General features: G+C 51.7%; 10 protein-coding genes across 10 annotated transcripts; 6 read left to right on the top strand and 4 right to left on the bottom strand.

Annotated features, from left to right (window-relative positions):
• Positions 1–175: 175 nt before the first annotated feature.
• PV05_08730 (uncharacterized protein) lies at positions 176–1,222 on the top strand (the record flags this gene model as incomplete). Its single annotated transcript, XM_013458267.1, has 2 exons — positions 176–1,050; positions 1,105–1,222. 2 exons carry the CDS (start codon positions 176–178, stop codon positions 1,220–1,222), a joined length of 993 nt encoding a protein of 330 aa, XP_013313721.1.
• A 573-nt stretch (positions 1,223–1,795) lies between these two features.
• Positions 1,796–3,165, top strand: PV05_08731 (uncharacterized protein; the record flags this gene model as incomplete). The annotated part of the gene is made up of 2 exons (XM_013458268.1): positions 1,796–1,972; positions 2,029–3,165. The coding sequence occupies 2 exons, from the start codon at positions 1,796–1,798 to the stop codon at positions 3,163–3,165; spliced, it is 1,314 nt and encodes a 437-aa protein (XP_013313722.1).
• Positions 3,166–7,088: 3,923 nt separating this feature from the next.
• Positions 7,089–9,901, top strand: PV05_08732 (uncharacterized protein; the record flags this gene model as incomplete). Its single annotated transcript, XM_013458269.1, has 3 exons — positions 7,089–7,327; positions 7,373–7,948; positions 8,008–9,901. The coding sequence occupies 3 exons, from the start codon at positions 7,089–7,091 to the stop codon at positions 9,899–9,901; spliced, it is 2,709 nt and encodes a 902-aa protein (XP_013313723.1).
• A 203-nt stretch (positions 9,902–10,104) lies between these two features.
• Positions 10,105–13,808, bottom strand: PV05_08733 (uncharacterized protein). The gene is made up of 2 exons (XM_013458270.1): positions 13,572–13,808; positions 10,105–13,428 (listed from the first exon to the last, which is right to left on the bottom strand). The coding sequence occupies exons 1-2, from the start codon at positions 13,689–13,691 to the stop codon at positions 11,125–11,127; spliced, it is 2,424 nt and encodes an 807-aa protein (XP_013313724.1). The 5' UTR covers positions 13,692–13,808; the 3' UTR covers positions 10,105–11,124.
• Positions 13,809–14,123: 315 nt separating this feature from the next.
• PV05_08734 (3-dehydroquinate dehydratase, type I) lies at positions 14,124–17,895 on the top strand. Its single transcript, XM_013458271.1, has one exon. It carries the CDS (start codon positions 14,228–14,230, stop codon positions 16,841–16,843), a length of 2,616 nt encoding a protein of 871 aa, XP_013313725.1. The 5' UTR covers positions 14,124–14,227; the 3' UTR covers positions 16,844–17,895.
• PV05_08735 (uncharacterized protein) lies at positions 16,941–17,867 on the bottom strand (the record flags this gene model as incomplete). Its single annotated transcript, XM_013458272.1, has 1 exon — positions 16,941–17,867. The coding sequence occupies one exon, from the start codon at positions 17,865–17,867 to the stop codon at positions 16,941–16,943; it is 927 nt and encodes a 308-aa protein (XP_013313726.1).
• A 37-nt stretch (positions 17,896–17,932) lies between the features above and the next one.
• PV05_08736 (uncharacterized protein) lies at positions 17,933–20,750 on the top strand. Its single transcript, XM_013458273.1, has 4 exons — positions 17,933–19,069; positions 19,121–19,552; positions 19,601–19,991; positions 20,069–20,750. Exons 1-4 carry the CDS (start codon positions 18,570–18,572, stop codon positions 20,387–20,389), a joined length of 1,644 nt encoding a protein of 547 aa, XP_013313727.1. The 5' UTR covers positions 17,933–18,569; the 3' UTR covers positions 20,390–20,750.
• Positions 20,751–20,838: 88 nt separating this feature from the next.
• Positions 20,839–21,607, bottom strand: PV05_08737 (uncharacterized protein; the record flags this gene model as incomplete). The annotated part of the gene is made up of 2 exons (XM_013458274.1): positions 20,839–20,878; positions 21,072–21,607. 2 exons carry the CDS (start codon positions 21,605–21,607, stop codon positions 20,839–20,841), a joined length of 576 nt encoding a protein of 191 aa, XP_013313728.1.
• Positions 21,608–22,278: 671 nt separating this feature from the next.
• PV05_08738 (uncharacterized protein) lies at positions 22,279–23,700 on the top strand. Its single transcript, XM_013458275.1, has 2 exons — positions 22,279–22,609; positions 22,703–23,700. The coding sequence occupies exons 1-2, from the start codon at positions 22,381–22,383 to the stop codon at positions 23,521–23,523; spliced, it is 1,050 nt and encodes a 349-aa protein (XP_013313729.1). The 5' UTR covers positions 22,279–22,380; the 3' UTR covers positions 23,524–23,700.
• A 52-nt stretch (positions 23,701–23,752) lies between these two features.
• Positions 23,753–24,941, bottom strand: PV05_08739 (uncharacterized protein; the record flags this gene model as incomplete). The annotated part of the gene is made up of 2 exons (XM_013458276.1): positions 23,753–23,792; positions 23,854–24,941. 2 exons carry the CDS (start codon positions 24,939–24,941, stop codon positions 23,753–23,755), a joined length of 1,128 nt encoding a protein of 375 aa, XP_013313730.1.
• Positions 24,942–26,195: the final 1,254 nt, after the last annotated feature.

Below are 26,195 nucleotides of genomic sequence, written 5' to 3' on the forward strand. Positions count from 1 at the left end.
GCTGCTGGCTGATAGACTCGTATTGCTCGTATTCTAGATTTGGAAAGAGTACACACATATGGGGTAGATGCGAAGGTCTTATCTTCAAGCTATGGAGTATAAAAGGACAAAGAAGACGGTTCCTCACAACCAACTACTTCCCCGACGACAAATCTGTTTCACTTCCCCATTCATCATGACGACCTTGCCGGGAATCGTATATAACCAACTATTTGTGTCTCTCCTCTCTCCAAATTTTGACTTCACGGGCAAGACATTCATCGTTACAGGGTCTAACACCGGACTTGGATTTGAAGCAGCGCGACACCTCGTCCGGCTCAGAGCGGAACGGGTGATACTAGCTGTCAGAAGCGTCGAGAAGGGCGAACAAGCCAAGCAGCGCATCGAACAGTCCACCGACGGCGGCTCTATCCTCCAGGTATGGGAGCTGGATCTCTCGAGCTATGAGTCGGTCAAGGTGTTTGCTGTAAGGTGCGATAAAGAAGTGGGACGGCTTGATTGTGTCATTGAGAATGCTGCGATTGGATCTCACTCCTACACTGCAATGGAAGACAACGAGTCCGTGTTGACTGTCAACGTGGTGAGCACCTTTTTGTTGGGCATCTTGCTTCTACCTGTCCTTCGCAGAACCGCAGCCTCAACCAACACCCAGACGCACCTGTCCTTCATCGTTTCGGACGTGCATGGGATGGTGAGCCTCTCCGAAAGACATCAGCCAAATATCTTCTCTGCACTGAATGCGGACAAGTCTCCAACGGGGATGAGGCGCCGGTACGGAGTGACGAAGCTGTTGGGGGTTCTTTTGACACGTGAACTCGCAACGAGGATGGGGAAACCGGACGTTCAGGGTGTGATAGTCAATTGTGTGAACCCCGGCTTCTGTGTCTCCGACCTTTCACGCCATGCACCGACGTGGATACGTCCTCTCATCGGCCTCTTGCACTTGGTACTGGCGAGAAGTACAGAGGTGGGGAGTCGCACGCACATCTTTGGTGCGGCTGGGTCCGAAGCGACGCATGGTCAGTACATGAGCAATTGCCGAATTGAGCGGTAGGTATTTGTATTGCCACAAACGCTGTCGCTCGCTAATTGTCTGTTATGCAGTCCGTCAAGATTTGTCCTCAGCGACGAAGGTGCGAAGACGCAATCTCGGGTGTACGACGAACTGCTCGAGAAGCTCGAGGCAATTCAGCCTGGCATATCTCAGGTCGTCACTGGGTGATCGGAAAGTCGAAAGTTGCTTCATCTGAGTGTCTTTTCTTTCCAAAAACTTATGTTTATTCGATGAGTCTCCTGTTCCGTTGCTGACCCGTATGACGCCAAGGACTTGTAAAGACGCAAGGAACTTGAGAAGTACCTCACCGCCAAATCCCGTCGCCTGTAGATTTTGTTCCTTTCCTAGTCTCCTAATACACCTTCTGATTTCGGCTTCCTGGTTACGAGCAATCCGAGCCACGCTACCAGGTGCACATGCTCGAGTCCTTTGCAAAATGTCTTCCAACATTGCATTACGCCATAAGCCCTTTGTTCCCGCGTTCGTAGAGCAACCTGCAGGTGGATCGATGCAAGTGGACGCTGATGGAGGTGCACGAAAGCGACGCTCCCACAGGAAGTCCAGACACGGATGTGAGGCCTGCAGGACGAGGAAAGTGAAGGTATGCAGATGTAGACCTGATTCCTGAAGACAGCATTCACAAGATTTACACGGCGTGTTGAGCAGTGCGATGAGAGACACCCGTCATGTTACAACTGCCTCAAGAGAAAAGAAACCTGCAGCCTGGGACTATCATCAAGAATGCAGACCAAGAGTCCAGAGCTCACCCCTTCACTAGGCGTCGGCCTCGAAAACGCGTCGGCCGACGTCAACCTGCTCCACATGAAGCTCATCCACCATTTTATTACCGTCACGGCCGACACCCTCATCTTTGGCGAGCACATCTGGCAAAGGGACGTGATGATGCTCTCGTTTAAGGTATCCACCCAAGCCGATTTTCCTGCTGGTTGCTTCTCTGATGATGCCAAAACTAGCACGACTTCCTCATGCATGCCATCCTCCTTGTTTCTGCGACGCACCTCTCCTTTCTCGATCCATTCGACCAGTCATATCATCAAGCGTCTTTGTTACATCTTTCCAAGACACTCCGCCCGTTCCAACGGGCTCTTGCTCAACCCTTGACAGCGTTGGGCGCTGACGCCCTGATAGCGACCTCTGCACTACTAGTCCATCATGCATGGGCCACGCCTGATATGTCCCCCATACCGTCCACGAATCCGGACCTGCCAGTTGAAGACCCCCTTCTCAACCTCAGCGTAGATCCTCTGTTTCCACTTTCTCAAGGCCTTCGCCAAATCATCATGGTCGCCTTTAAGCACAATGCCCCGAACGACAGCATTTTCACATCTGCACTACATCAGAGGCGGTGCCATAACATCACTCGGGGTGTCCATACCGATGTACAATCAGCAACAGAATTGGAAAGATCAATCAGCGCTGGAAGTGAGACTCCCGCTGCCACAAATGATCTTGGCCTTAAGGCTGTAGACGGCCAGGACAGAGGAGAGCGCACTTGCGAGGCTGCGAACACTTCACAGCGCAGGAGTTCTTGGGACACATCGTTCCTCATGGGTCTCGTCCATACCCTGTTGTTGCAATTCCCTCTCAACACCAGTATGACCGGTCCCCACCAACCTAGGGAACGGTCACCCAGTCCAGACGCAGTCGACTCGGATGCACGTCCTGAAGCGGCACTTCAGCCTTTGCCGGACATGGCGCGCCATTTGTTTTACTTCCCTACGCATTCCACCAACATGTTCAGATCTCTTATCAAGCGAAATGATTCCTGCGTGCTGCTGATCTTATTTTTCTATTACCGGACCATCGAGTCGCTTCTTCCAGAAAGACAGTGTTGGTGGTGTCGGAAAAGAGTAAAGATACTGGGTCCTGCGATAAGGCGTCAACTGAGCGCCAGGGACGAACAGATAAAAACAGTCATGGAAGAAGGCGAGAAAATGCTGGAGGACAAATTGGCGCGACCCTGTAGGCCGCCACAACTACTGGTGGATGCTAGTCCAGACATCGGAGCAGACACAAGACTGAAGAGCTGGCATCTGTTGGAGAGACTGGGATGGAGGTGGAAAATGTCACTTCCCGTGGATGGAAACTGAATGGTGGGTTTTGGCACGCGATGTCAGTGTGAAGGTCAAAATGGATCAATGATGTGAGGCCACCAGTAAGTGTCTTCGGAAATCGGCGCGGTTAGCAATCTCAATTTACTATCACCTTGTTTTCGAGGTCAGTTGTCAATCTGAAGCACTGTGAACAGGACGTTCTGCACCCCATAGTTGCAACCCGGCTCCGAAGAATCAACTACAGTCACGTTATGCCTTTGGATATTTCAGGCCCCATTGTCGCGGCATGGTATACCTACTGTGGCAATCCTCGATATTCCTCACTATGTGTGAACATTCTTCAATCTCTGAATTTCGGACACGCTTCATACAGCAAGGACGAGTCTATCGGTGCGGACTAGCTTCAAACAAGACGGGCATCGATGGAATTTTTACCCCCTATCGTGATGTGACGGGGAGGGGGTGGGTGAGAGACTCTAACAAGCATTTTGCACTCGACTTGCCGCAGGTTTCCAAAACCACCGCGCCGTCAAGTATCAACATACAACAAACCATGAAAAGGCAGGATGAGGCGGCCATGAAGACGGTGAATACAACTCCGAACGCTCCCTATTGTCACACAACCTTGGTCTCTTCCCGAGCTCTTCCTTGATCTCCCAAATAACAGTGCTGTTCTAGCGCAAGTCGGGGTTTGCGGCAGGGAGCTCTATTGTTCCTGTCCGTGGAGGATTCAAAGATCTCGGGCGATCAATCGCTACGTCCTGCAAATTTTCTTTTGTCAGCAAAGAAACGGTGCGGGAGCTGGGCGTCTAACTGGTCCATGCCGTGTCATGATCATTGACGGAGGGGAGACATTGCATGTTCTCCTTCCTCTTCGAAACATTCGTTGCCGATTACGGCCCCAGAATAGCCATATTATACCTGCAAAGAAGGCGACTCCTACACATACTCCGACGGCGATTCCAACTCTACCTTGTTTGCTCGTCCAGGTGCTGTTGTCTGCCTTGACGTTCGTCCCCGTTGGGCCCGGGAGATCGGAGGTAGCGGTGATTGTTGCTTGGAGCAAGGTGGACATCGTCCAAGGGGCCGCCATGGTGGAAGTTGCACCATCAAACGACATTGTGGGTAGAGACACGACTACCTGAGCCCTTTTGCAGATGCCTTCAAGTACGGTGATAGAAGCTAGTGAGTCTACCTCAGCACTTTGATTCATGAGTAATTATGTGCTGTCGAACTTACCTTTGAGGTCAGATGCATTGCAGGTGCCCGAAATGCAGGCCACCATTGTATCCTGAAATGACGGCATGGCCCTGCAAATGCAGGAATAGTCTGTCGAACTGCAAATTGTTGTTGCGACGCCATCGAGAATACAGGTAAACTGGTTGACTGCATGAGCATGCAAACTCCCATTTTACGTCTCTGCATACTCACCGAGCAGGGAGGGAGATTGGAAATGTCTTGAGCCTTGGTGAGTGCCGACATAGTCAGGACCGTCGCCGCTCTAGCCAACATTCGACTTCTGCCCCCGTACAACATTTTCTTGTCTTCTAGACTCAACCTGCACCAAAAGGCAATTTCAAACACGAACTGAGGACTGGTCAGAAATGAAGGTACTAGTAGTGAGCAATGCAACATCTATATCAGAACAGACATAGGAAGTGACGATTCCGGAAAAGGTAAGGGGAAAGAAGCCCCAAGTAACGAGAGTTTTCGAAATGAGCTCGTAGCAATTCTGCCTGGCATGTTGAGCACTACCTCAGATGAGTTTCTTCAAAGATGAAGAACTCAGCATTGGCGCCGCATGCTGTCATGATTTAGGACGTTTCGAGAACCGCTTTGAAGAATCCTGTTACGACATCAGACTGCTTCACTATTCATATTCTGGAAAGTTCGCCGTAGACCTGTACACAAAAGACAAGGCCCTGAGCCCCCTATTTCTGTGGTTGAACATGTACACTTTCGAACCGTATGACAAAAGCCGCTTGATCGGGCCGTGCAAGATCATAGACTAACGTCTTTGAAACGTGAAAGTCTTCTTCAAGTCATCTAAGCTCACCCAGGAAAGCTTGCCCGTTCAGTATGAAACTCGGCGCGAGATTTGTTGGGTACCGTATTTCTGGGGCAGATAACTTGGCCGTGAGGCAAGCATTTCGCCCTGGAGGGGCGAACCATATCAAAAAATTCTACACTGGCTGCTCGCCATTCCCGTCGGGACTTGAAAGCAGGCTTGCCTTATGCGAGGTCGGGGGACTCTCCAAAAGTGTAACATTCCGACGTGATGTAGTCGACCTTCACATCAGAGACCCACAGAGCGCAGAAGTGGATGGGGCTTGACTTGAGCCAACGAGGAGTGTGCTCAACCAGGCTTAACTAGAATAAGCAAGAGGGTCAACGAAGCTTAACTAGAATAAGGAGGAGGGTCGTCGTCGCCCAGATATTTCGCGTCTGTTGATCCCTCTGTTCGTATTCCTCGGACCTGGCGCTGATTGGTAGGGGGATACGGTAGCCTGATACTTATCAAGCCCACAATTATACCATCGTACTACGCAAGATGGCAACAGCCGCTTAGAGAGACCCTGTCGTTATTGTGAAAGGGACACTCAGTAGCGGCACTCCCAGGTTCGACTCACACGTTCAACGTGCCGGAAGCGGAACCTGTAAAAGCCTTCGCGAATCCAAGGTCCAGACTTAGCAGACCGGAGCAGTGTTAACTCCAATCGAGACTGCTCCGGGCGGGTCGAACTTGACGCCGGGCTGGATACCTTTCCCTTGCTGAGTTCTCCTTGCCTGACTGAAGTCTAGTACTGCCTGGGTGGGCAAGCAAGTACGAAAGTTTTCCATCTCAAGAGGCTTTCACACCAGGTTTTGCCCTCACTATCAAGTTTCCCTGATCCCACACAGTCATCTACACGAGGCTCAAAAATATCTCCGCCATTCACCTCGCAAAATTCAGGAGCGATGATTGATCCGTTTACACTCAGCACCGGCATGGCAGGCCTTCTCGGCCTCAGTGCTGAAGTGGGAAAATTCACCAGATCCTACCTCACTTCAGTACGCGAGTGCCCAGAAGAGGTGACAGAGCTGGCTCTTGAAATCGAGACAGTCAATACCGCTCTGCAGCAGCTACGAGCATTTCTGGACGACGCTCATGTACGAGATATTGGATTCAAGCCGACCTCGGGCCTCTGCTCTGTTATGGCAACTTGCCAAAGATTGCTTGAGTATCTCTGCCGCAAGTTTCGAACAGTGCACATGCCCGCAAGTCACGGTTGCACTGTTTCTGTAGGAGAAAGGCTCAAATGGCCCCTGCAGAAACAGCAGTGCTCCGCTGCTGCTGAACGACTTCATCGTTGCTCACAAGCATTCCTTTTCTCGCTGACAATTTCGAACTGGCGAGTGAACCTACATTTCCCAGTCAATCTATTATCCGAGTTGGTGGGTGCAAAGGGGATGGAGTGGAATGATCTATTGAGCCGGTCATGGAGACCAACTCTCTACTTAATAACTATACTGACCTGAGGTCCCGTAACCTGGGTCTGGTGGTTCCTGCCTCTCATTGCCCACAACACGAGTGGTGGTCCTATGCTAGGCACATCTTCCGTCCAGAGACTCGGTGTGTCGGGGCGTATGTGGGAACCTAGTAGTTCGCATCCTCCGATCCACTACACCAAAACCCCGTCTCTCTTAGCGATGTATCAAGCGGAAGAGCTGACTGTGTACAATATAGCCGTCAAATGTCCCAGGCAAAGGACGAAGTCTTATCTTTCCTGGAAAGCCAACAGGGGCGGTTGGACCAAATAGCCAACATGCTAGAGACTGTACCAACAGAGATTTCAAATTTGTCAAATCAGGTCAAAGACACTATTTTGGCAATAGAAATTTGTCAGGACGGGCTCCCGTTCCCTTCCGCAAGCCTCAACACTCTCGTAGGAGGCGCTCGAAGTCTATAACCCCTTCAGATGGTTGCTTCGTGCCCCTTGCTTACCATTATCACAGAGCAAAAAGACAAGGATGTCCTCGAATGGCTTTCTCCTCTAAACCAGTCAAGCAGACATCAAGATATACGCTCCAGTCGCCTGACCGGCACTGGCACGCGATTTCTGCAAAGTGAGCAATATACGTCCTGGCGGGGGGCGTCGAATCCACAAGACGTGCTGGCCTGCTATGGTATCCCTGGGGCTGGGAAGACCATCATGACGTGAGTAAATCTTTGTATGCTCTCGCCTCGTCTGATGTCCGAAAGTTCCTCCGTCATCGATGATCTACGCTTCAACCAAGGCAGTAGTAACGAAGAAGGGATGGTTCGCGGTATTGTCTACATGTACTGCGATTACCGAGACCACGCTCAGCAATGTCCTGAGAGCATAATGGGAGCTATTCTTCAACAGTTGCTCTCTGCGCTTTCCGAGGTCCCCGATTATGTGGTTGAAACTTATGAGAAAAAGTATCAACGAGGGCAGATCTCGGTTGAGCTCTCAGATATAATGAAATGGAGTCACGAGGTCTATCGTCAGTTCAATCAGTCGTACATATGTGTCGATGCCCTTGACGAGTGCTATACTCCCAGAGACTTGTTAGAACTGCTCGCTGAATCTACCGCTCACTGCAAGTTATTCATCACCTCAAGGAAGCACGTCCAAAGCACAGTTCAGCGGATTTTCCCAGCGGCACGAACCACCATTATCGAAGCAGATGCACTCGACATTGCACGCTATGTGGAGAAAGCGATCGAGGAGGACCAGAAAGAGGAACCCGACCTTATGGATCACACTTTGAAAATGGAAATCTTGGAGAGGCTGATGGCTTCATCGATGGGAATGTTGGTGCTTTGAACATCTCAGTTTCGGCGCGTCGATTTCTTTCTGACGTATGTGATAGGTTTTTGTTGCCGACACTCCATATTCAGACAATCTTGGAAGCGCGAACCAAGAGGAAACGGCGACAGGCCCTCGAAGTTTCGCCTACAGGGCTCTATGGCGCCTTCGAAATGACCATCGAGCGTGTCAAAACCCAGTCAACTGCATCGGCCGAACAAGCAATGGCTATACTAATGTGGACGTACTTGTCACAAAGACCCCTAACTGTAGACGAGGCCCGGCACGCACTTTCCATTGAAGTCAGCCAAAACACGATTGATTGGGACAATTTCCCGTCAGCTAACACGTGGCTAAATGGTTGTATGGGCCTTGTCGTCGTTGACTCGGAGTCAAATACCCTACGCCTAGTCCATTACTCTCTCCACGAATACCTCGAAAGGCGTGATGATCTCTGGCAAGGCTGGCACGAGCGATTGGCTAGAACATGCCTTTCTTACCTTCAGTTTGATATTATCACGGCTGCACCGGATGAAGCGAAGATGACCAAAATGAGAGAAACGGTAAACAACGGGAGATACTGGAAATACAATCTGGAAGCAAATGTGAAGATCATCGCGCCGAAAGATGAGACGCCAGAATTCACATTTCTGCAATACGCGGCAAGTCATTGGGGTCACCACGTTGCAAAGGAAACCCGTAGGACGAAAGAACTAGAAAAAGCGTGCCTGGAATATCTGGCTCTGCCACGACCCAAACTGTACAGGAGCCTTGCGTGCTTTTGGGCGAGGCTTGCAAGATACCTGGACGTGGAGACCAGTCCCGACCCGACTCGGTTCGCTGAATCAGTGTCGGAAGCCCACATTGCTGCCGCATTTAACGTCACCGATATCTTGGCTACGTCTCTTGCTGAGCCCGCCAGCATCAACGCCCAAGATGAAGAAGGAGGATATACGCCTCTGGTTTTGGCGGCGAGCTTGGGGAACTTGGCAACGGTGGAGTTGTCGCTCAAGCACAGAGATATCCTAGTGGACCATAGAACCACTAAACCCAACGTCGTCCAGGGAGGCCTGTCGGCGTTGGCAGCGGCTGCTTTATTCGGCCACGAAGCAGTGCTGAGACTACTACTGTCGTCGGAAATGTTTGAACCTGATGCAAAAGACGACCATGGTCGCACCGCGCTTATGCACGCGGCGGAAAACGGCCATGAAAGGATTGTCGAACTCCTGTTGGACATGCAGGTAGACCCTGGCGCGAAAGACGACTGCTCAAGGACCGCCTTGAGCCTCGCCGCTGGGAAAGGGCACGAGCATATTGCACAGCGGCTGCTTCAGAGTGGACGCGTAGATCCGCAAGGCGCAGCAGTTTGGGGACGGACGCCGCTTTATTACGCGGTACAAGGGGGCCACCTTGGCGTTGTGAAGCTGCTCCTGGATACACACGGGGTCGATCCTGATGTCGAGGATGGAGACTGGCGGACGCCGCTAAGCTATGCCGCGCAGCTGGGGGAAGTGGCTATTGCAAAGGTGCTCCTGCAATCGGGACGTGTCCGGCCAGACGCTGTGGATGGTCGCGATCGGACGCCATTAAGCTACGCAGCGGACTACGGATGCGCCGCTATTGTGAGGATGCTCCTGGAAACAGGTCAGGTGGAACCAGACTCCAGAAGTGCCATGAACCACCTTCGGACGCCTCTGTTCTACGCCGCCCAGGAAGGCTTTGAGGACATTGTCGGGATCCTCCTACAAACCAACCGGGTGGATCCCGATGCGCGGGACGAGAACTCCTCCTCACCGCTGGGTGTGGCAGCGTGGCGCGGCCATGGGAATGTGGTACAGCTGCTGTTGGACACAGGCAGGGTCGACTTGCATGTTCGAGATTACTGGAATCATACCCCTCTGGAGAAAGCCGTCGAACGCGGCCACACCGCCGTTGTGCAGCTGCTCTCCTCAGAATAAGCCGAGCTTTCAATGCGAGGGATCGGGTTGGGCAGTTCAATTCATAATTCATGCTGCGCCGGCCGGTGACATCGGAACAATGGGCGAAACAGCACGTACTGACCTGACCGATATCAAGGCTCTGATGTTTGGAGGAGCAGACACGACAGGGTGCCACATTGATGCATGGAAGCTTCTACGTCATGACCAAGCCTGATGTACATAAGAAGCTCACCGAGGAGCTTCATGAAGCAAGGCCAGACCTGAAACAACCAACCGCTTTAGCAGCACTTGAAAAGCTACCGTACCTGGCAAGCTGTTCATGCCGGATCGTTGGAGAACGCTGACTCCATAACCAGACGACAGTAATCAAAGAGTCGCTCAGAATGGGTCCAGGCGTGGCATGACCCCTTCCCAGACATGTCCAGAGTCTGGCGCGACGATAGACCGAAAACTCATTCCTGTAATGTAAGCTGGTCGTATTCATCCTCGAATCTGTGTCTTGGCTATTGAGGATTTCTTCCAGGCTACTGCAGAAATGAGCAGCCACTTTGCGCACCGCAATGCCGATATCTTCGAACATCCAGACGAATTTCGACCTGAGTGCTGGTTGGGTGCGGATGGCAGGAAGCTCGAGAGATGGCTCGTCACCTTTTCTCGAGGTCCTCGCAGCTGTCATGGTCTGAAGTAAGCATTGTCCTCTGCCTTTCAACCTAGATTGTGGCTGATAATCCTCGAAGTCTCGCATGGGCAGAACTATAACTGACTTTTGCGCATGTCTACCGAGAATTCAAGGTCGAGATTTACACTTCAAGGTAGGCAATGCAGCAACAGCCTAGACCGAACGGATACTAATCGGGTTTTCGTAGCCCAAAAGAGTTGGAGTGGCGCGACTGCTTCTTGCCGGAGCATCTCGATCCACATTCAAAAGCGAAGATTACTCCAGTGGCAGCTTGACAGTCTGACAGACAATGTTGTTCCGGAGCACAGGCGAGGCTTCTTTGTAGGAAGCAACAACACTGGTACAGCAGGGTTTCCATGCAGTTGGAAACGAGGCCCGGAGTCGATATTGGCCAAAGGCAAGTTTGGTGGTCTTACATTAGGCTTGCCGCGAGCCCGTACAGAACGACCTCGCCGTTCTATCAGTAATGATAGCAGTGACATCATGATGCGCATGCAACTCAGGCATGTTGACAAGCGTCTCAACTTTCCTGTTCGATGGCATCGAGCGAATTTTGACGGAGTCATATGGTGTGATCAAAACCAAAATTGTCGGCTTGAGATAAGTGACCAGTGATTGCAGGGTTGCGTCCCATTAACGACGAAGCCTGAGTCTCGTAAGGCAATTGATTCAAATGCGGAGCCGCGTCCGACAATCCCTCGGACAGCCAGACTCGGTTCGGATCGTTGCAAAATGCCTCGAAGGTCGAACCATCCATGAATCCAAAGTCTTTAAGGCCTTGCGCCCTACCAATGCACCATTCGTTTGTATCAAGTTGAGCCATCTCGTGAAACAACGCATCTATCTCATCGCCTTCGAAGCTCGAAGATGTCGAGGGTCTAACATTAGTGCCGGGTGGTTTGCCCGAACTAATACTCAGGCCAGGTAAAGCTTGCTGTGGAGGCTGGTCGATATCTGTTACCGGGTAATCAAGAGTAGCATCCTGAAGCTGTTGTGATGACTGCACTCCGTAGAAATCGTGATAGCCAGTAACGCCGCCACCTTCCACGTCTGCTGTGATTGACGGGCGTGGCATCCCGGTGAACGTAAACAGTGGATCAGCAACGGGCAGTGTGTTCGTCTTTGTAAAGGATGACGGCAGGGAGACGTGGAAGTCAGACGTATCGCTGCGTAATGGGGATATGCTCGATTGGCCTGGAAAGGTCATCGACATGGGCGGCTCCGGACCTGACCATGGAGAGATTTGATATGGCTTGAAGCCTGGCCATGTGACTGACAGTCTGGCAATGATATGCTCTTGTCGTGGAGAGATTGGAGACGTGTCGGAGTTCAGTAAACGGAACAGGCCTGCCAACATGGACGGAGTTTTGTCATGGCTCCAACTCTGCCCGAAGCTTTCCAGAGTCTGCAGAAACATCGATCCGTGTACCGCTGACAATTCGGGGGAAGAACAGCCACTAGCTATCACGAAATGAGACGCCTGTAACAGTAGCTGATGAGTTGGCCGTGACCCAATTTCCATGACCTTGAAAGGATACGTATCTGCCAGGCGCTGCAGATCGCACAGACTATCCTGGACTCTAAAAGTCTCACTTTGATCATGTTTACCCCTTGTTGAATCGTTCGCAACCATAAAGACTTGAGTCAGTCGATTAAAGCAGCTCCTGATGAATGCAGGCTCTCGGTGATCGGCCATCTCGGTGCCAACAGCATTCCATGGCTCCCATTCTTCCAGCCCATCTTCCTCCAGAAGCTGTACCCGCTCCAGAAGTTCTCTTTGCAAATGTTGTGGCCGCCTGAGGCGCATGGAAATGAGCGTTTCCAGAATGAAGCAGCCTTGTAACGTGCCTGTCCAGGTCTTTTCAAGATCCTTCGAGGCGATCCCGCGTGTACGCAGGTCATGACTCAGATCGATGATCTCGAGCAAGCCTCTTATTGCGAGGCCTACTGCCATCCAGGCAGAGGTCCATTTCCCCAAGCCTATGTCAAGCAAAACGAGTATGAGGATGGCTTGGACATGGCCAAGAGAGAAAGGGCCATCATTGGCTGGAATGCATCGTCGGGCCATGGCCCGCATACTGTGGACGGTCGGAGCGCCGTCCAGATCTGGGGCAGACTGAGAGATGCGTTGTTGTGTGACATAGGCAAAGATGGCCCACAAGTAGGCAAGATCAGGGCTCTCTGAATGGATGCGATTTTGCGACCTTGTGTGCTCGTAAAACTTTTTGAGGGTATGAGGTCTATCGAGGATGGGAAACCAACAATGAGTGAAGGTAAAATAGTGACTCAACAAGCTGGACGCCAAGTACGGAAATTCCAACAAGTTCGCTTCTGACCTAGATGGCAAGAACTGGGATGGGAGCTGTGCTCCGTGGTCCGGCGTTGATCCTACCATGTAGAAGTCGGTAGGTATGAGATTATCTGTGATCTCTGTAATCCGAAATCCAGGCGTACAGACTGTGGCATTGAAGTTAGTCGCGTCGTCTGACGGAGGATTGACTGCTCCTTGATCGCTCTCTCTGTCTCGTTTTCTCTTGTGGTCCGGCGTTGTTGACTGCTCGAGCCGCGAAAGCAACCTTTCCAGCTCCGACAGCACGCTTGATTCCTTCCAAATCGTATGGAGATCGTCCCCGTGCTTGTGATGATTCCATATCCGTGAGAGCTCCTCCTCATTCTCGGACACAACCTTACGAACAGCATCGTCTAACCCGGGGATTTGTCTCACCATAACCGCCCACAGCTTTTCCATCCCTCGCACATATCCCTCGGGTAGGCCTCTTTTTTTGTGCGCTGTGAGATATAGGCATGGCTGCCCGGCAGTCAGGCAATTGGAGCATTGAGGTTGTCCACCGTCGCACCGGTCTTTCTGTAGGTATCGTTAGCATGCCGTCCGGGTATAGCGAATGCTACGTTCTGATCATCCAGCAAGCCATACAGGCAAGGGAACAAACGTCGTGCGGTAGACGACACAGGAATGGCCTAGGCATGTCTTCAAGCATCAGAACTTACTCTTGTGCGACATCTCGTGCACGCTCGAGAGACTCTTGCGCGTCCGCGCCTTGCAACATCTTGCTCGATATCATTGATGTGCGCTGCTCCTCCTGGCACATCCACGCTACTTGTAGCCATTAGAACACAGTGATGGCATGCTCTCCATGGTGCAGGATTCTCATTCTAAGAGGCATCGAGCGGTTCGAGCAGGGTGATGTATAGGTTGGTGGACGCTTCGAGGTTGATATGAGATGCAGTCAATGGCGCGTCGATCGAGGCGGTGGGGGGCGACCAAAGCCTGGTGCGGTCATAGCATCCTAACTTAATGGGCCCATCAGCCCTAACCAGTGCCTAAACTTAAGTGCCAAACGGCTTGTTTTACGGCAGGTCTTGGGTAGAATCGTACCGGATGGCGCACCTTGTGAGGGGAACAACGGAGCAAAAATGGGGGGCGATGGGGGGCAAGCGCGAGCCGCCGAGGCGCATCACGGGACTGCGCGATCTTGGTCATTCGGAAATCACACCGACAAGCGAGACAAGGTTCCTTTCCTTACGATATCAACAAGAACCCTGGAAGATGACAGTCAAAGGTTCGTCTTATTGAGGACGTATCACATCGTCAGCAACTGCCCACCTAAGATATGTGCCACCTGCTCACGATGTTCGCTATCTGAATGGCACCGAGCGTCAGCGGCAGCTATGTGGAAGGTGGAAACAGAGTCAGCCAGGCGAACTTGAACGCCTTCAGCGAGCGCTTGTTACGTGACCGGCCAAGCTCAGAAGTTTCAGGTACATCCTCACCTCTTCGACCCGCCAACACGCCGTCAGAGCATCGGTCTGTTGACCTCAATCACAATGGTCACCCTGGCTCGGGAACTCCGAGCGACGTGATGAACCCGCCTGTACAAGAGCCTTCTACCGGACGCCGCTTCCACCCAGATGCCTCCATCGTCTTGGTGGGCATTCGTGCATCCGGGAAGAGGTCTTTGGGCCTCATTGCAGCCACCGCCCTCGGGAGAAGGTTCATCACCGAAGACCATTACTTTCAGACTGTCAATGGACTCTCTCGACATGATTATCTGAAAGTCCATGGCAGTGAGCAATTTCACAGACAAGACGTTGAAACCTCCAGGCGCATGCTTGAAGACAACCGGCACAGATGTCTCATAGAGTGCGGCTTAGGCAGCTTAACAAGCAGCCTTCAGGGCTACCTCAGACATTACTGCCAGACGAATCCAGTCATATTTGTGCTGAGGGACATGGATCATATTAAGACATTGCTCAGCCTTGACGACCGATCAGCGAAGTTGCTCGAGAATGGAAATTATACACATAGGAAATGCTCGAACTTTGAGTACTACAACCTTGAAGATGAGTCGACCGACACCCAGTCCGACACCGACATCACGGATCGAACCTCGCCCAACTACTCTTTTAAGCTTAAGAATGCCCAAGCCGATTTCTCTTGGTTTGTGCGCTTCATCAGCGGGTCGACCTCATCGCCGTCAAACACCATTTCTCCATTCTCCATGGACGTTCCTGTTGAGCGTCGTACATACACCCATGCACTTCTGGTCAGGTTGTCTGATTTTGTGGCTGGTCGGATCGATTTTTCCGCATTGGAGTCTACCGGTGATGTCCTGGAGATCTTTGTGGACGAGTGGCTCGCTACGACTCCGAATGTCTTGAGTAAAATGGTCGCTGTCGCAAGGAGAGCCCTCAAACTGCCCATCTTGCTCTCGGTAAGCAACGCAAATTCTTTGGCTTCACACGACGAGACTTACTTGGCCATTCTGAGTCAAGCGCTTCGTCTCGGTGTCGAGTATGTGTCGGTGGCCCTCGATCTTGATGAACACAAGCTCGCAAAACTCATCGCTACCAAGGGCAACACCAAGATTGTTGGAACTCACATCGAAGATTCGCCAAACGACGAAGGCTGGAAAGATTCGAAATGGGATCTGCTCTACAAAAGGGCTCTGAGCTCTCGAGTAGACGTGGTCCGATTTCTCAGCGCTCCAGTATCTCGCCGTGCCAACCAGACCCTAACTTGGTTCCTGGAGGAATTGGAAGATCTTCATGAAGCTCACCCTGTCATTTCTGCATTCAACCTTGGCCCACTCGGACGAACCTCACAAATGATGAACCCAGTCTTAACGTCAGTCACCCATTCTTCCTTGCCACAATGCCAGGCAACCGGAGAGGATCATCTTCAGCCCCTGCTGTCTTCCAGAGACATCATTGCTGCTCTTTTCGATAGCTATGTCTTCGACTCCCTCGATTTCTATATTGTCGGAGCGAACGTTTCTGGCTCTTTGTCACCCCCCATGCACAACGCAGCGTACGCCCTCCTCGGTCTCCGCCATCGCTACAGTACCTTGAATATAAAGTCTTGGGCAGACGTCGAAGCGCTTGCGAACAAAGACACACTTGGTGGTTTGAGCATAGTTCAACCGTACAAAGTGAAGATTGTGCCTGAAATTGGCGCTTTGACCGCCCACGCTCGTGCTATTGGAGCAGTCAACACCGTCGTACCAATCCGGGCAAATCTTGCTGGTGCTGTTCCTCCTTTACAAATCCAAGCACAGGAGAGGAATCGCGCAGGTCGCATTGTGGGCTGGTTTGGAGAGAATACGGATTACATTGGCATCATGACGTGCGTAAATAGGAGTTTGTCTCCTCGTAACGCTGTTCAGCCAAGATCAACAGCGCTCGTTGTTGGAGCCGGCGGAATGGCTAGAGCTGCAGTCTACGCGATGCTACAACTGGGCTGCAAGAACATCTTTGTATACAACCGGACTATCGCGCATACAAGAGCCATTGTTGCCCACTTCAACGACTGGGCTAGGTCCCAGTCTAGCGGTCAAGGGCCAATGTTCGCGCAAGATCCAGTCAGGGTCATTGATAGCCTTGCCGATCCCTGGCCTTCATCATTTTCTCTACCCACGATCGTTGTGTCTTGTGTCACACATGAACTTCTCGATGGAAACCCTGGTGCTGATTTTGAGTTGCCGGCCTCATGGATTCAGTCTCAGACCGGTGGAGTGGTCGTTGAAATGGCCTACATGACAAACGAGACACCTCTGATCAAGCAGATGAAAGAGTACAGGAAGATGACTAGCACACCGTGGGTCCTGGTTGACGGTATCGAAACTTTGATCGAGCAAGCTGTAACTCAATTCGAGACGATGACGGGCAGAAAGGCACCAAAGCGTTGTATGGCTGATGCTGTCAACAATTCACTGAGGGAAAATGTCTCGTACATGATAGATGGTGAGGAGTTCTTTTCCTAGAACCATGGAAGCTGAATGAGCATTTTTGAGCACTACGAGCTGTTCGACATGTCCAGAATTCAGATACGACCTTTATTCCGAGGCAGGGCAGAGTCCTTCAAGTCGGAGGCTTCATGTGACCCTGCACCGCATCCCTGACTACGCTTCTCAGGGTGTTGTCAGCCTCCACACCAGTCCACAGACTTGCTTGGGCCAGCCCTTGCCCGATCATCGCTTCTACGCCGCCAATGAGCTGCCACCCTGCATTCAAAGCAAGCCTGGAAATTTCGGTGTCTGGTGACGGATGGTAGCACATTTCCAGCAAGGCACCTTTCTCCGTCGTGCTCAAAAATGTTTCAAGAATTTCCCGTACAGCTCTTTCGTTTTCGGTGACGGGTGGAAAGTCTGGAACCGCACTGACCACAGCCCCTGGGGCCGGCAGCTGCCGGGCTTGCTCGGTTGTCGTTACATGGATCAAGTCATCTCCTCTTCCTCTTTCCCGAAATTCCTGTAACACAGCCTCGACTTCACTGCCGTCTCGGTTGATGATATACACGGGCACGCAACCCATCAATCTTTGCAAAGCATAAATCGCTGCCCTGCAGGTACCTCCTCCTCCGACCACGAGACCTGGTTTTCCTCGATATGGGGAACCCCTGACATTCGTGAGGAAAGCGTCCCGGATCCCTATGCAGTCGGTGTTTGTGCCGCAATATGATCTCGACCCGTCTGGTCCAGTCTTGAAAAAGATCGTGTTAACAGCACCAATAGCCTTTCCCTCCTCCGTAAGCTCGTCGAGTTGAGGAATGACTGCAACCTTGAAAGGCATTGTAACGCCACTGCCGATGCATTTTGCGTCACCTCTGAGATGGCTCATGAACCCATGAAGGTCATTTGTCTCGCAGAGCAGCTGAGCCCAATTTCTCCCTGTGGCTGTATAGATCGCACGATGGAGCAACGGCGACTTCGAGTGTGCAATAGGAAAGCCCACCAGGTAGGCTACCCGATCGAAAGCAGCCGTATCTGGCGCTGAGATTTGAGGCATGGGTGGAGAAATATACCTCAATTCTGCCGTGTGTTGTTATTCTCGAGCAAGCTTGACCTGTCGCTGACTATTGCAGTAGTAGGTATGGCTGGCCAGGTCTTCGAAGATGCGGCCTTCCAGTTTCCAGGGCTTCTCCTGGATATCTTCAATGCTGCAAGATAGTGCTCTCTTCAAGCATAGTCTGTCGCTAGCCTCTCCATAATAACTTCGAGGTTGTTGGCGATGCGGATTGTGGGGATGCGAGGATTTGCTCTTGGAATCTCCTCCCCTGGACATGTCCGATGCAAGAGACGTCAGGATGTGTTCTAGCCGACTCGCCGACACCTCGTAGCCGAAGAACCCTTGTCCTGCCGCACTTTGCCACCGACAGTGGTGGGTAAGTCTTTATCCGCCACCTGGATCTACCTTTCAAGCCCATGGAAGATCCACGCCTGACTCGATCCTCACGGCCAGTCGCTGGCGGTGAGGCCCCATGGGCCTGCTTTGGCTTACTTGTGGAGTTCAAGGGCGGAGAATCTTTTCAAGCTGTGCCAACTCTTCTTCCTCGGTGGAATTGAGGATTCTACTCCCCGGCCTATCACTTTGTTCGTAACTACTACTTAATACGCTTCTCCGCCACTTCCCCAGATCTTGTGTTCTTCCTCCAGATCACTATCTCCTAAATCTTTTCATTGTTGCTTATAATCAGCACAGGTTGGCACAATGGGTCTCCTCACTTTGATCGAAGACAGGCCAACACCAAAATGTGTCTACAACTGGCGAGTTTATCTCCAAGCATTTGTCGCGGCCTCAGCTGCCATGATGATTGGCTATGACAGTGCTTTCATCGGAGGAACCCTCGCGCTGGGTTCATTCAAGGATGAATTTGGCTTCGACGACCTCTCGAAAACCCAGGTCAACCTCCTTAGCGCCAACATCGTGTCCTGCTATCAAGCTGGCGCCTTCTTCGGAGCCTTCTTCGCCTACCCTGCAGGCCATTTCCTCGGTCGCAAATTCGGGCTGCTCATCTTCAGCACCGTGTTCTGCCTCGGCGCAGGCATCATGCTTGGAGCTACTGGTTCCCGCGGCCTCGGCCTCATATACGGCGGAAGAGTGCTTGCAGGTCTTGGTGTGGGCGGTGCATCCAACCTCTCTCCCATCTATTGCTCCGAGATCGCTCCCCCTGCAATCCGTGGCAGGTTGGTGGGATTGTATGAACTGAGGTGAGTTACTCTATTAGCCCGAAATCTCCTCTATCATACTCACGTGAGTAGCTGGCAAATCGGTGGCTTGGTTGGCTTCTGGATCAACTACGGCGTCTCCGAGACTATGGCACCTTCGCACCATCAGTGGCTCATCCCATTCGCTATCCAGCTCATCCCCGCCGGACTGTTGTTTGTGGGTGCGCTTGTTATCAAAGAATCTCCCCGATGGCTTTTCACTCGAGCTCGTCGCGCGGAAGCCATCAAAAACCTGTGCTGGCTGCGTCAACTGCCTGCTGACCACGTCTACATGATGGAAGAGATCATGGCCATTGACAATGCCATCGAACACCAACGCAGCACAGTGGGTATGGGCTTCTGGCAGCCTTTCAAGGCCGTCATCAACAACCCTCGGGTCACAAAACGCTTCCTCCTCGGTGGTGCTCTTTTTCTGTGGCAAAACGCCACAGGCATTAATGCGATTAACTATTACTCTCCAACTGTGTAGGTATCACTATCTCAAAAAGTACAACTTTCTGACAAATTCTGCAGGTTCAAGTCTATCGGCATTACGGGGACGAACACCTCTCTGCTAACGACTGGTATCTTCGGCGTCATTAAAACCATCATGACCATCATCTGGCTTTTCTTCCTTATCGACAAGCTTGGCCGTCGCAATCTGCTCATCTGGGGTGCGATCGGCGGCTCGTTATGTATGTGGTACATTGGCGGATATATCGCAGTCGCGAAGCCATGGCTGGCACCCACGACAGGCGGTAGCCTCTCCTCGGGCGGCATTAGCGCCATGGTGTTCTTCTACCTCTGGACAGCAATATACTCACCCTCGTGGAATGGAACCCCGTGGGTCTTGAACTCGGAGATGTTCGACCAAAACGTGCGAACACTGGCTCAAGCCTTTGCCGCAGCGAACAATTGGTTCTGGGTAAGTCTACGTCTCCTACCTTGAGTTTCTCCGTCTTTAAACAAAACACATGTGCTAACAAGTGGCCCCCCTTGCAGAACTTCATCATCGCCCGCTTCACTCCCCAGATGTTCGCCACCATGTCCTACGGGGTCTACTTCTTCTTCGCCTCCATGATGCTGTGCTCGGTTGTGTTTGTCTGGTTCTTGATCCCCGAAACCAAGGGAATCCCGCTCGAAGCGATGGATCGTCTTTTCAGCAGCAAAGAATTCCCGGCTAGAAAGGCGCACAAGGTCATTCTTGATGAACTTCGTGCCGAGGATCGCGATTTCAGACGTTTGAGCGTCAACAACGAGAAGGAAAATGTCGAACAGCGGGAGACAACTTCCCGTGATTCGCAACACTTTGAGAAGGTGTAGGCCACGTCCTGCTATTAGTGGGTTTTTGGTGATGTACAGAATTTGGCTCGGTTCGGAGAGCGTCCCTGATGGGAGGACACAAGACTTGGGCATGACAAGATGCCTTGTTGAGGGCCTATATTTCGCATATGCCTTATCGAAATGATGCGCTGAATACTAGTACGGTTACAGATTTCTGCAGCGAAGATTGTTTTACGACAAAGGACGTTGGAGTTTACTACTTACTGCATGGGTTTCCAGCCGGTATCTCACTGCTAGAATCTTTGCTTTCCTCACAGGGCCTACCTAAGTACTAGTAGGGGGCCTTCCCGAAGTCGATGCATAACAAACCCTGGTTGAGCGTTTTCTGTCACAAAGAAGGTTGAACATATATCCGGAAAAATTGCAGAAAGCAACCCAAGTTTGCGCGAAAGACCAACGCCGGCCACTAGTAAACAGCAACTTCGCTTCTATGCTAGATTGTTGTTCTCGGCGAAGTAGTCTCGGTCACTAATTTAATAAAGTATCTTTTCGAGCCATGAGATCCGTCGGGACACTTCGATCCCACACGGAAGTACTACTTAGTAGCCTCTATCGAACCCTTCCAGAAGGAAGGCAAAGAAGGAAGCAAAATGTCATACTACACACCACCACCAAACTTGAGGTTCGAGTTCACCGTTTCTCTGTCTGCTCTGTATCCCACTTATTGGCCCAAAACTCCAGAGCGGCAATGTACCCGAACGTGCCCAACCCCATGATGACACCCGTGGCCTTGTCGCTGAAGTAGCTGTGGTCCCGGAAGGTCTCGCGCGCGTGGACGTTGGAGATGTGCACCTCGACGAAGGGGAAGTTTGTGGCGAGAAGGGCGTCGCGGATTGCCACGCTGGTGTGCGTGTAGGCTGCCGGGTTGATGATCACGGCCACTCGGTCTGCTTTTGCTTTTGCTTTTGCTTCTTCTTTTTCTTCTTCGGAAGGTGTTGTCGTCGTCGCCGTCGTGGTGCCGTTGTCGGTGTTGGTATTGGTAGGGCCGAGAAAATGAGAATGTAAAAAGTCGATGATGGCGCCTTCGTGGTTCGACTGGAACGGGACGATGGTGATGTCGAGGTCGTGGGCGCGCTTGGTGACGGCGTCGACAACCTGGGGGAGCGTGGTGGTGCCGTAGATGCCTGGTTCGCGGGTTCCCAGGAGGTTGAGGTTGGGACCGTTGACGAGCAGGATCTTTCGGTTGGGTTTGGACATGGTTGTCGGATTCGATGTACCACGACGTACCTACTAGTACTACCAGGAGTAGTAACGGTGGTGTCGCGAGTAGTACTAATACTTATACTTCGTAGTCGCACAAGAGCAAGTGAGATAGTGGTAGTACTGTACAGCTCAGCTGAGACTTCGAATTCCTGTTTCCCTGTGTGGCTGTTCCTGAGATCACAATGGGGATGGGGAAAATTCCGTCGTTGTCGAGAAAGGCTGATGCATATGTCAAGCATCCCGTCGCGACAAAGACTGGACTAGCACCCAGACAGCGGTTCAGGCCCGTGAGGCCCTACAATCAGAGGCTTCCCTGCCCTCTCCTCCGAATACAAGACCGGGCTGCTAAGCCCCGGTATGTACTCCGGGATTGGTGACACATTCCAGGGAAGACATAAGAAAACTGGACATCCCGCACTGAGGCGACGGGAAGACAGCTGAACCATCCATGACCACCGTGTGCGTTTACGCATCTCCAACACGCACATGCAGGGGTGTGGCTACTAGGCAGATCCATCGGGAGAAGACTAGCCCGAAGCTCGGACACGATGATGTCGACGATGCATCGGCAACTGGACGAAGAGGCCGGGAATAACCGACGCTGTACGGAGTACTGCGTATGGAGTAACTTCTTCAGTCTTTTTCGGCCATCGACATCGGCAACTGTTGGACTCCAGATACGAACGACACTTTGTTTTCTTCCCGGGCCCGCGATATGTGCAGACAACTTTCCAAGTAGTAGTAGTAGTATCCGGCACCTGGCAAAGATGGAGGCGGGCCAGAGATACGACATCTCGGATGCCGATTTGAGCGAGATTTACGCCTTCGCCATCCAGCTCGGCAAAGACGCCGGGGTTATCTTGCTCGATACTGTGCAGAAGAGGCGACGAGATGCCGCTGATGGCGAGAACCAGAGACAGAACGACGCCACGGAGGGAGTGCTGGTAATGGAGGAGAAGTTGAATGCCGTGGACATCGTGACCAAGACCGATACCGGTAACTAGTATTGTCCCGATCTTTTTTGTCCGCATTGTACAATTGCACGGGGTTTCCTTCGAGTACTGACCCATTTTTACGCATTATGCGCAGAAGTCGAAGAATTCATCCACTCGAGCATACGGAAACAATACCCCTCGCACGCGTTCGTCGGCGAGGAAACGTACTCGAAAGACTCGTCGAAAGAATATCTGGTCACGAATGCACCGACGTGGATCGTGGACCCTCTCGATGGGACGGTCAATTTCACGCATTCCTTTGCCATGTTCTGCGTCAGCATCGCCCTGGTAGTGAATCAGAAAGCCGTCATTGGCGTCATCTACGCTCCGCTGTTGAACCAGTTGTTCTCAGCCTGTCGGGGCTCGGGAGCTTGGTTGAACGAGACCACGCGGTTGCCGTTGCTGGGAAACGTGGGCGTCGGTCCCATACCGCAAAATGCTCCAAAACATTGTATTTTTTCCTGTGAATGGGGCAAAGACAGAAGAGACCGGCCCGATGGGAACCTGTATCGTAAGGTGGATAGTTTTGTCAACATGGCGGCCGAGATTGGCGGGAGAGATGGGAAAGGAGGCATGGTCCACGGCGTGAGAAGCCTGGGGAGTGCAACCATGGATCTCGCCTACACCGCTATGGGAGCGTTCGATATCTGGTGGGAAGGGGGCTGTTGGGAATGGGACGTTGCCGCTGGAATCTGTTTGCTGCAAGAGGCCGGCGGGCTGATCACGACAGCGAATCCTCCTGAAGATTATGAAACTGCAAAAATTGAAGATGCCAAGTTGGGTGGAAGACTGTATCTTGCAATCAGACCCGCTGCGGACAGTCCAGGTGAGACGGGGCGCGAAGGGCAAGAGAGAGTGGTTAGAGAGGTCTGGAAGAGAGTGCGGCGTTTGGAGTATGACAGACCAGGAGCCTGATCAACGGCAAAAGGGTAGGCGAGGTCCACTTGTGTACGTTATATATATGCTATATGCAACATGGAAATGGGTATCTGAACGACGACCGATGTACTGGGCATGGTTTCCTTTTTCTCCTCAAGCAAGAGCCGTGCGTGCTGAACACCAGCCCTTAGGCATGATTCTGCGCACACGCCGGGTGCACGCGGCTCAAAGCGGCGGAATCAAATACGCGAAAGAGGCTTCATCATCAGCAGGAAGATTCTGATGTGGTGACGGTGGCTGGCGAACTATGTTTTGACGTGTCAGCATGGAGAAAACCACCTGGTATAGCCTTGCGAGGAGACTTACGATCTTTCATCTTCGGACGGAGTCGCCGAGCGGTTCCACTTCATGTATCGTTCCAATCTCCTCCAGGCGGTAGCTGCACGTTGGGCATGTTCTTTGGGAACCTCCTGGTCCGGCATGTTTGCCGTTCTTGAGAACAATTCAAACGAGATATGACCCGTGTAACCAGCCTCGCAGACTGCTTCAAGGACCTCCAATGCGGGTAGATAGCCAGGGTTCTCGAAAGGAAATAGTCTGGCATTTCGTGACCAAGACATCCGAGGCTTCTGTTCAGGATTGTACCATTCATGACCAGGTAACAATGGTTGGTCCAATCGTTCGCCATCGCAGACCTCAACGTAGAAGACCTTTTCTATGGCAAAAGGAAGTTCTGAACGCAGCTTTGCGATCGATTTTTGGGTTTCTTGGTATGCATTTGCTGTCAATCCTGTCGCTGAAGCTGGATCGGCAAACACCCGGCCAGCGAGGTTGAATGTATCGATACATGTTCCGAAGTTTGGTTGATTGACTTCTAGGACAATGGACCATGCTGCGTCCCAAGTGTCGATATGTGTGCCCCAACAGAGGGCTTCATAAGCGAGTCGAACGGGAGGAGAAGATTGGAGGCCGATGTGTGCTGCTTCTCTCAGGTCTGCGACGATTTTCTCTCGGTCATCAGTGATTTCAGAGGCTGGTAGAAAGTTGGAGGGTATCTGAATAAGATCTGTTCCCAGGATGTGGGCCAGCCTGATCCAGAAATGGAGATTCTGAATAGCAGCCTGATGAGAGGCAGCATCAAGGCGTCCTTCGTAGTGCATAAACGGCTGGAGACACAGGATCTCCAACTTGTGTCGAATACAAAGCTCGTGTATATATCTTGCAGCCGCCAACTGTTTTTCTTGGGCATGACTCGAACTGGCGAAGGACGTGCCTGGAGGTGATGGGGGATGTGAGGCTGGTAATGAGTTGGCAGCACCGTCGAGGTCTTCAAAGAATAGTTCTATGCTTTCGAACCCATATTGTTCGCATAGACTGAGTTTGTGTTCCAGACTGTGATACCAGGCTCGTCCCAAGGACTGGGAAGCAATGGTCGGGATATATTTGGCACGCATCGCTGACGTGGCTTAGTTCAGCCTGTAGGAAGAGTATTGCTAAACACAGCGGTGCAGAGGCTCGGAAGACGTCAAAGGTTGAGGACAGCACTGTAGATGGATATCGGTAACCTCTCACGATGGTACCAACAAAACTCGCAGCACAGGACAGGGAGCAGTCAGAGATCGGACAAAGGGCTGTCACCTTCAGCCGCCAAACGACTTACTGATGATATACAATCATAGGAAAGAACGCGAAGTCCGGCGGATAGGCCCATACAAATCATCGGCCGAGAACGTGGATGACATCCAACAGCCAGACATACACTTCTGGACCAGTCGACAAGGCTGCTCGAATCGTGGATCCGCATGGATCAGAAACGCCCAACTGCTGGCGGAAAAATCTTTAGCCGCCGTCAACGCCAGTCTCCTTGCGTGGTGGAAAAGGGTTGTTCCACGATTTCGAGGAAGCGGAATATCGTACCATGGTGAGGCGAAAGAAGAGAAAAGAACGCCTCCTTGGCCATTTGGCACTCACTTTGACTTGGGCCTTGACGGTGACCATGCAGATCCCGTCTGGAGATGCTCGAAGTTGCAGTAAAGGTCGCTTCTGCTTGTTGTTGGCGCCTCAAAGACGTAACTTGGAGCGGGGATGAGCACAGACAGCAACCCCCTACGCCTACCTGAGGATTTACTTGCGTCCGCTGTCCGTCTTGATTATGGATCTGAAGACGGCGCTCTTCACGTAAGGCGAAACGAAGCTTTGAATACAGCCACAATAAGTTACCGATGATATAGATTGGCATCAATTCTTAATTAACGCCTAACTAGAAGGATAGCCTAAACACTGATTTAGTTAGGATCTTAGTTAAGAGCTTTAGGTAAGGCTTTAACTAAATTCTATTTCTTTCCCATAATTTACGGAAACTTCTGAGACCCTTTTAGGTTGTCGTTCTCTTTGACACCTTCGGAGAGACTTTCAATTCAATTACCTGCTCATTACCCTCAACAGTTGTGAAGAAATTGTCTCTCGAAATGTAGCATATCTGGTAGGGTTTCCAGGCCAATCTATACCAAGACTTTAACGTTGCCATCTAACCGCGGAGGAGATAAATAGATCCTGAATCAAAATACTAAGCAGCACTGGTAGTATTTACCAAAATTATGCCACACCATGTGGTCACCGAGGCCACCACTTTACAAACCCACAAGCAAGATGCTGCCGTCATTCAATTGATGATCGTTGCGGCACTACATTGCCTCTCGATAAGATCT

The sequence above is a fragment of the Exophiala xenobiotica genome (assembly GCF_000835505.1).
Source record: "Exophiala xenobiotica strain CBS 118157 unplaced genomic scaffold supercont1.5, whole genome shotgun sequence".
Lineage (NCBI taxonomy): Eukaryota > Fungi > Ascomycota > Eurotiomycetes > Chaetothyriales > Herpotrichiellaceae > Exophiala > Exophiala xenobiotica.

Excerpts from the sequence above, each read along its gene's own strand:
- PV05_08733 (XM_013458270.1), bottom strand. The coding sequence starts at position 13,691 with ATGGCTACAAGTAGCGTGGATGTGCCAGGAGGAGCAGCGCACATCAAT. Across the intron at positions 13,429-13,571 it reads GCACGAGATGTCGCACAAGA|AAAGACCGGTGCGACGGTGG; the intron begins GTAAGTTCTGAT and ends CGATACCTACAG.
- PV05_08734 (XM_013458271.1), top strand. The coding sequence starts at position 14,228 with ATGGCACCGAGCGTCAGCGGCAGCTATGTGGAAGGTGGAAACAGAGTC.
- PV05_08736 (XM_013458273.1), top strand. The coding sequence starts at position 18,570 with ATGGGTCTCCTCACTTTGATCGAAGACAGGCCAACACCAAAATGTGTC. Across the intron at positions 19,070-19,120 it reads GTGGGATTGTATGAACTGAG|CTGGCAAATCGGTGGCTTGG; the intron begins GTGAGTTACTCT and ends TCACGTGAGTAG. Across the intron at positions 19,992-20,068 it reads CAGCGAACAATTGGTTCTGG|AACTTCATCATCGCCCGCTT; the intron begins GTAAGTCTACGT and ends CCCCCCTTGCAG.
- PV05_08738 (XM_013458275.1), top strand. The coding sequence starts at position 22,381 with ATGGAGGCGGGCCAGAGATACGACATCTCGGATGCCGATTTGAGCGAG. Across the intron at positions 22,610-22,702 it reads CGTGACCAAGACCGATACCG|AAGTCGAAGAATTCATCCAC; the intron begins GTAACTAGTATT and ends CATTATGCGCAG.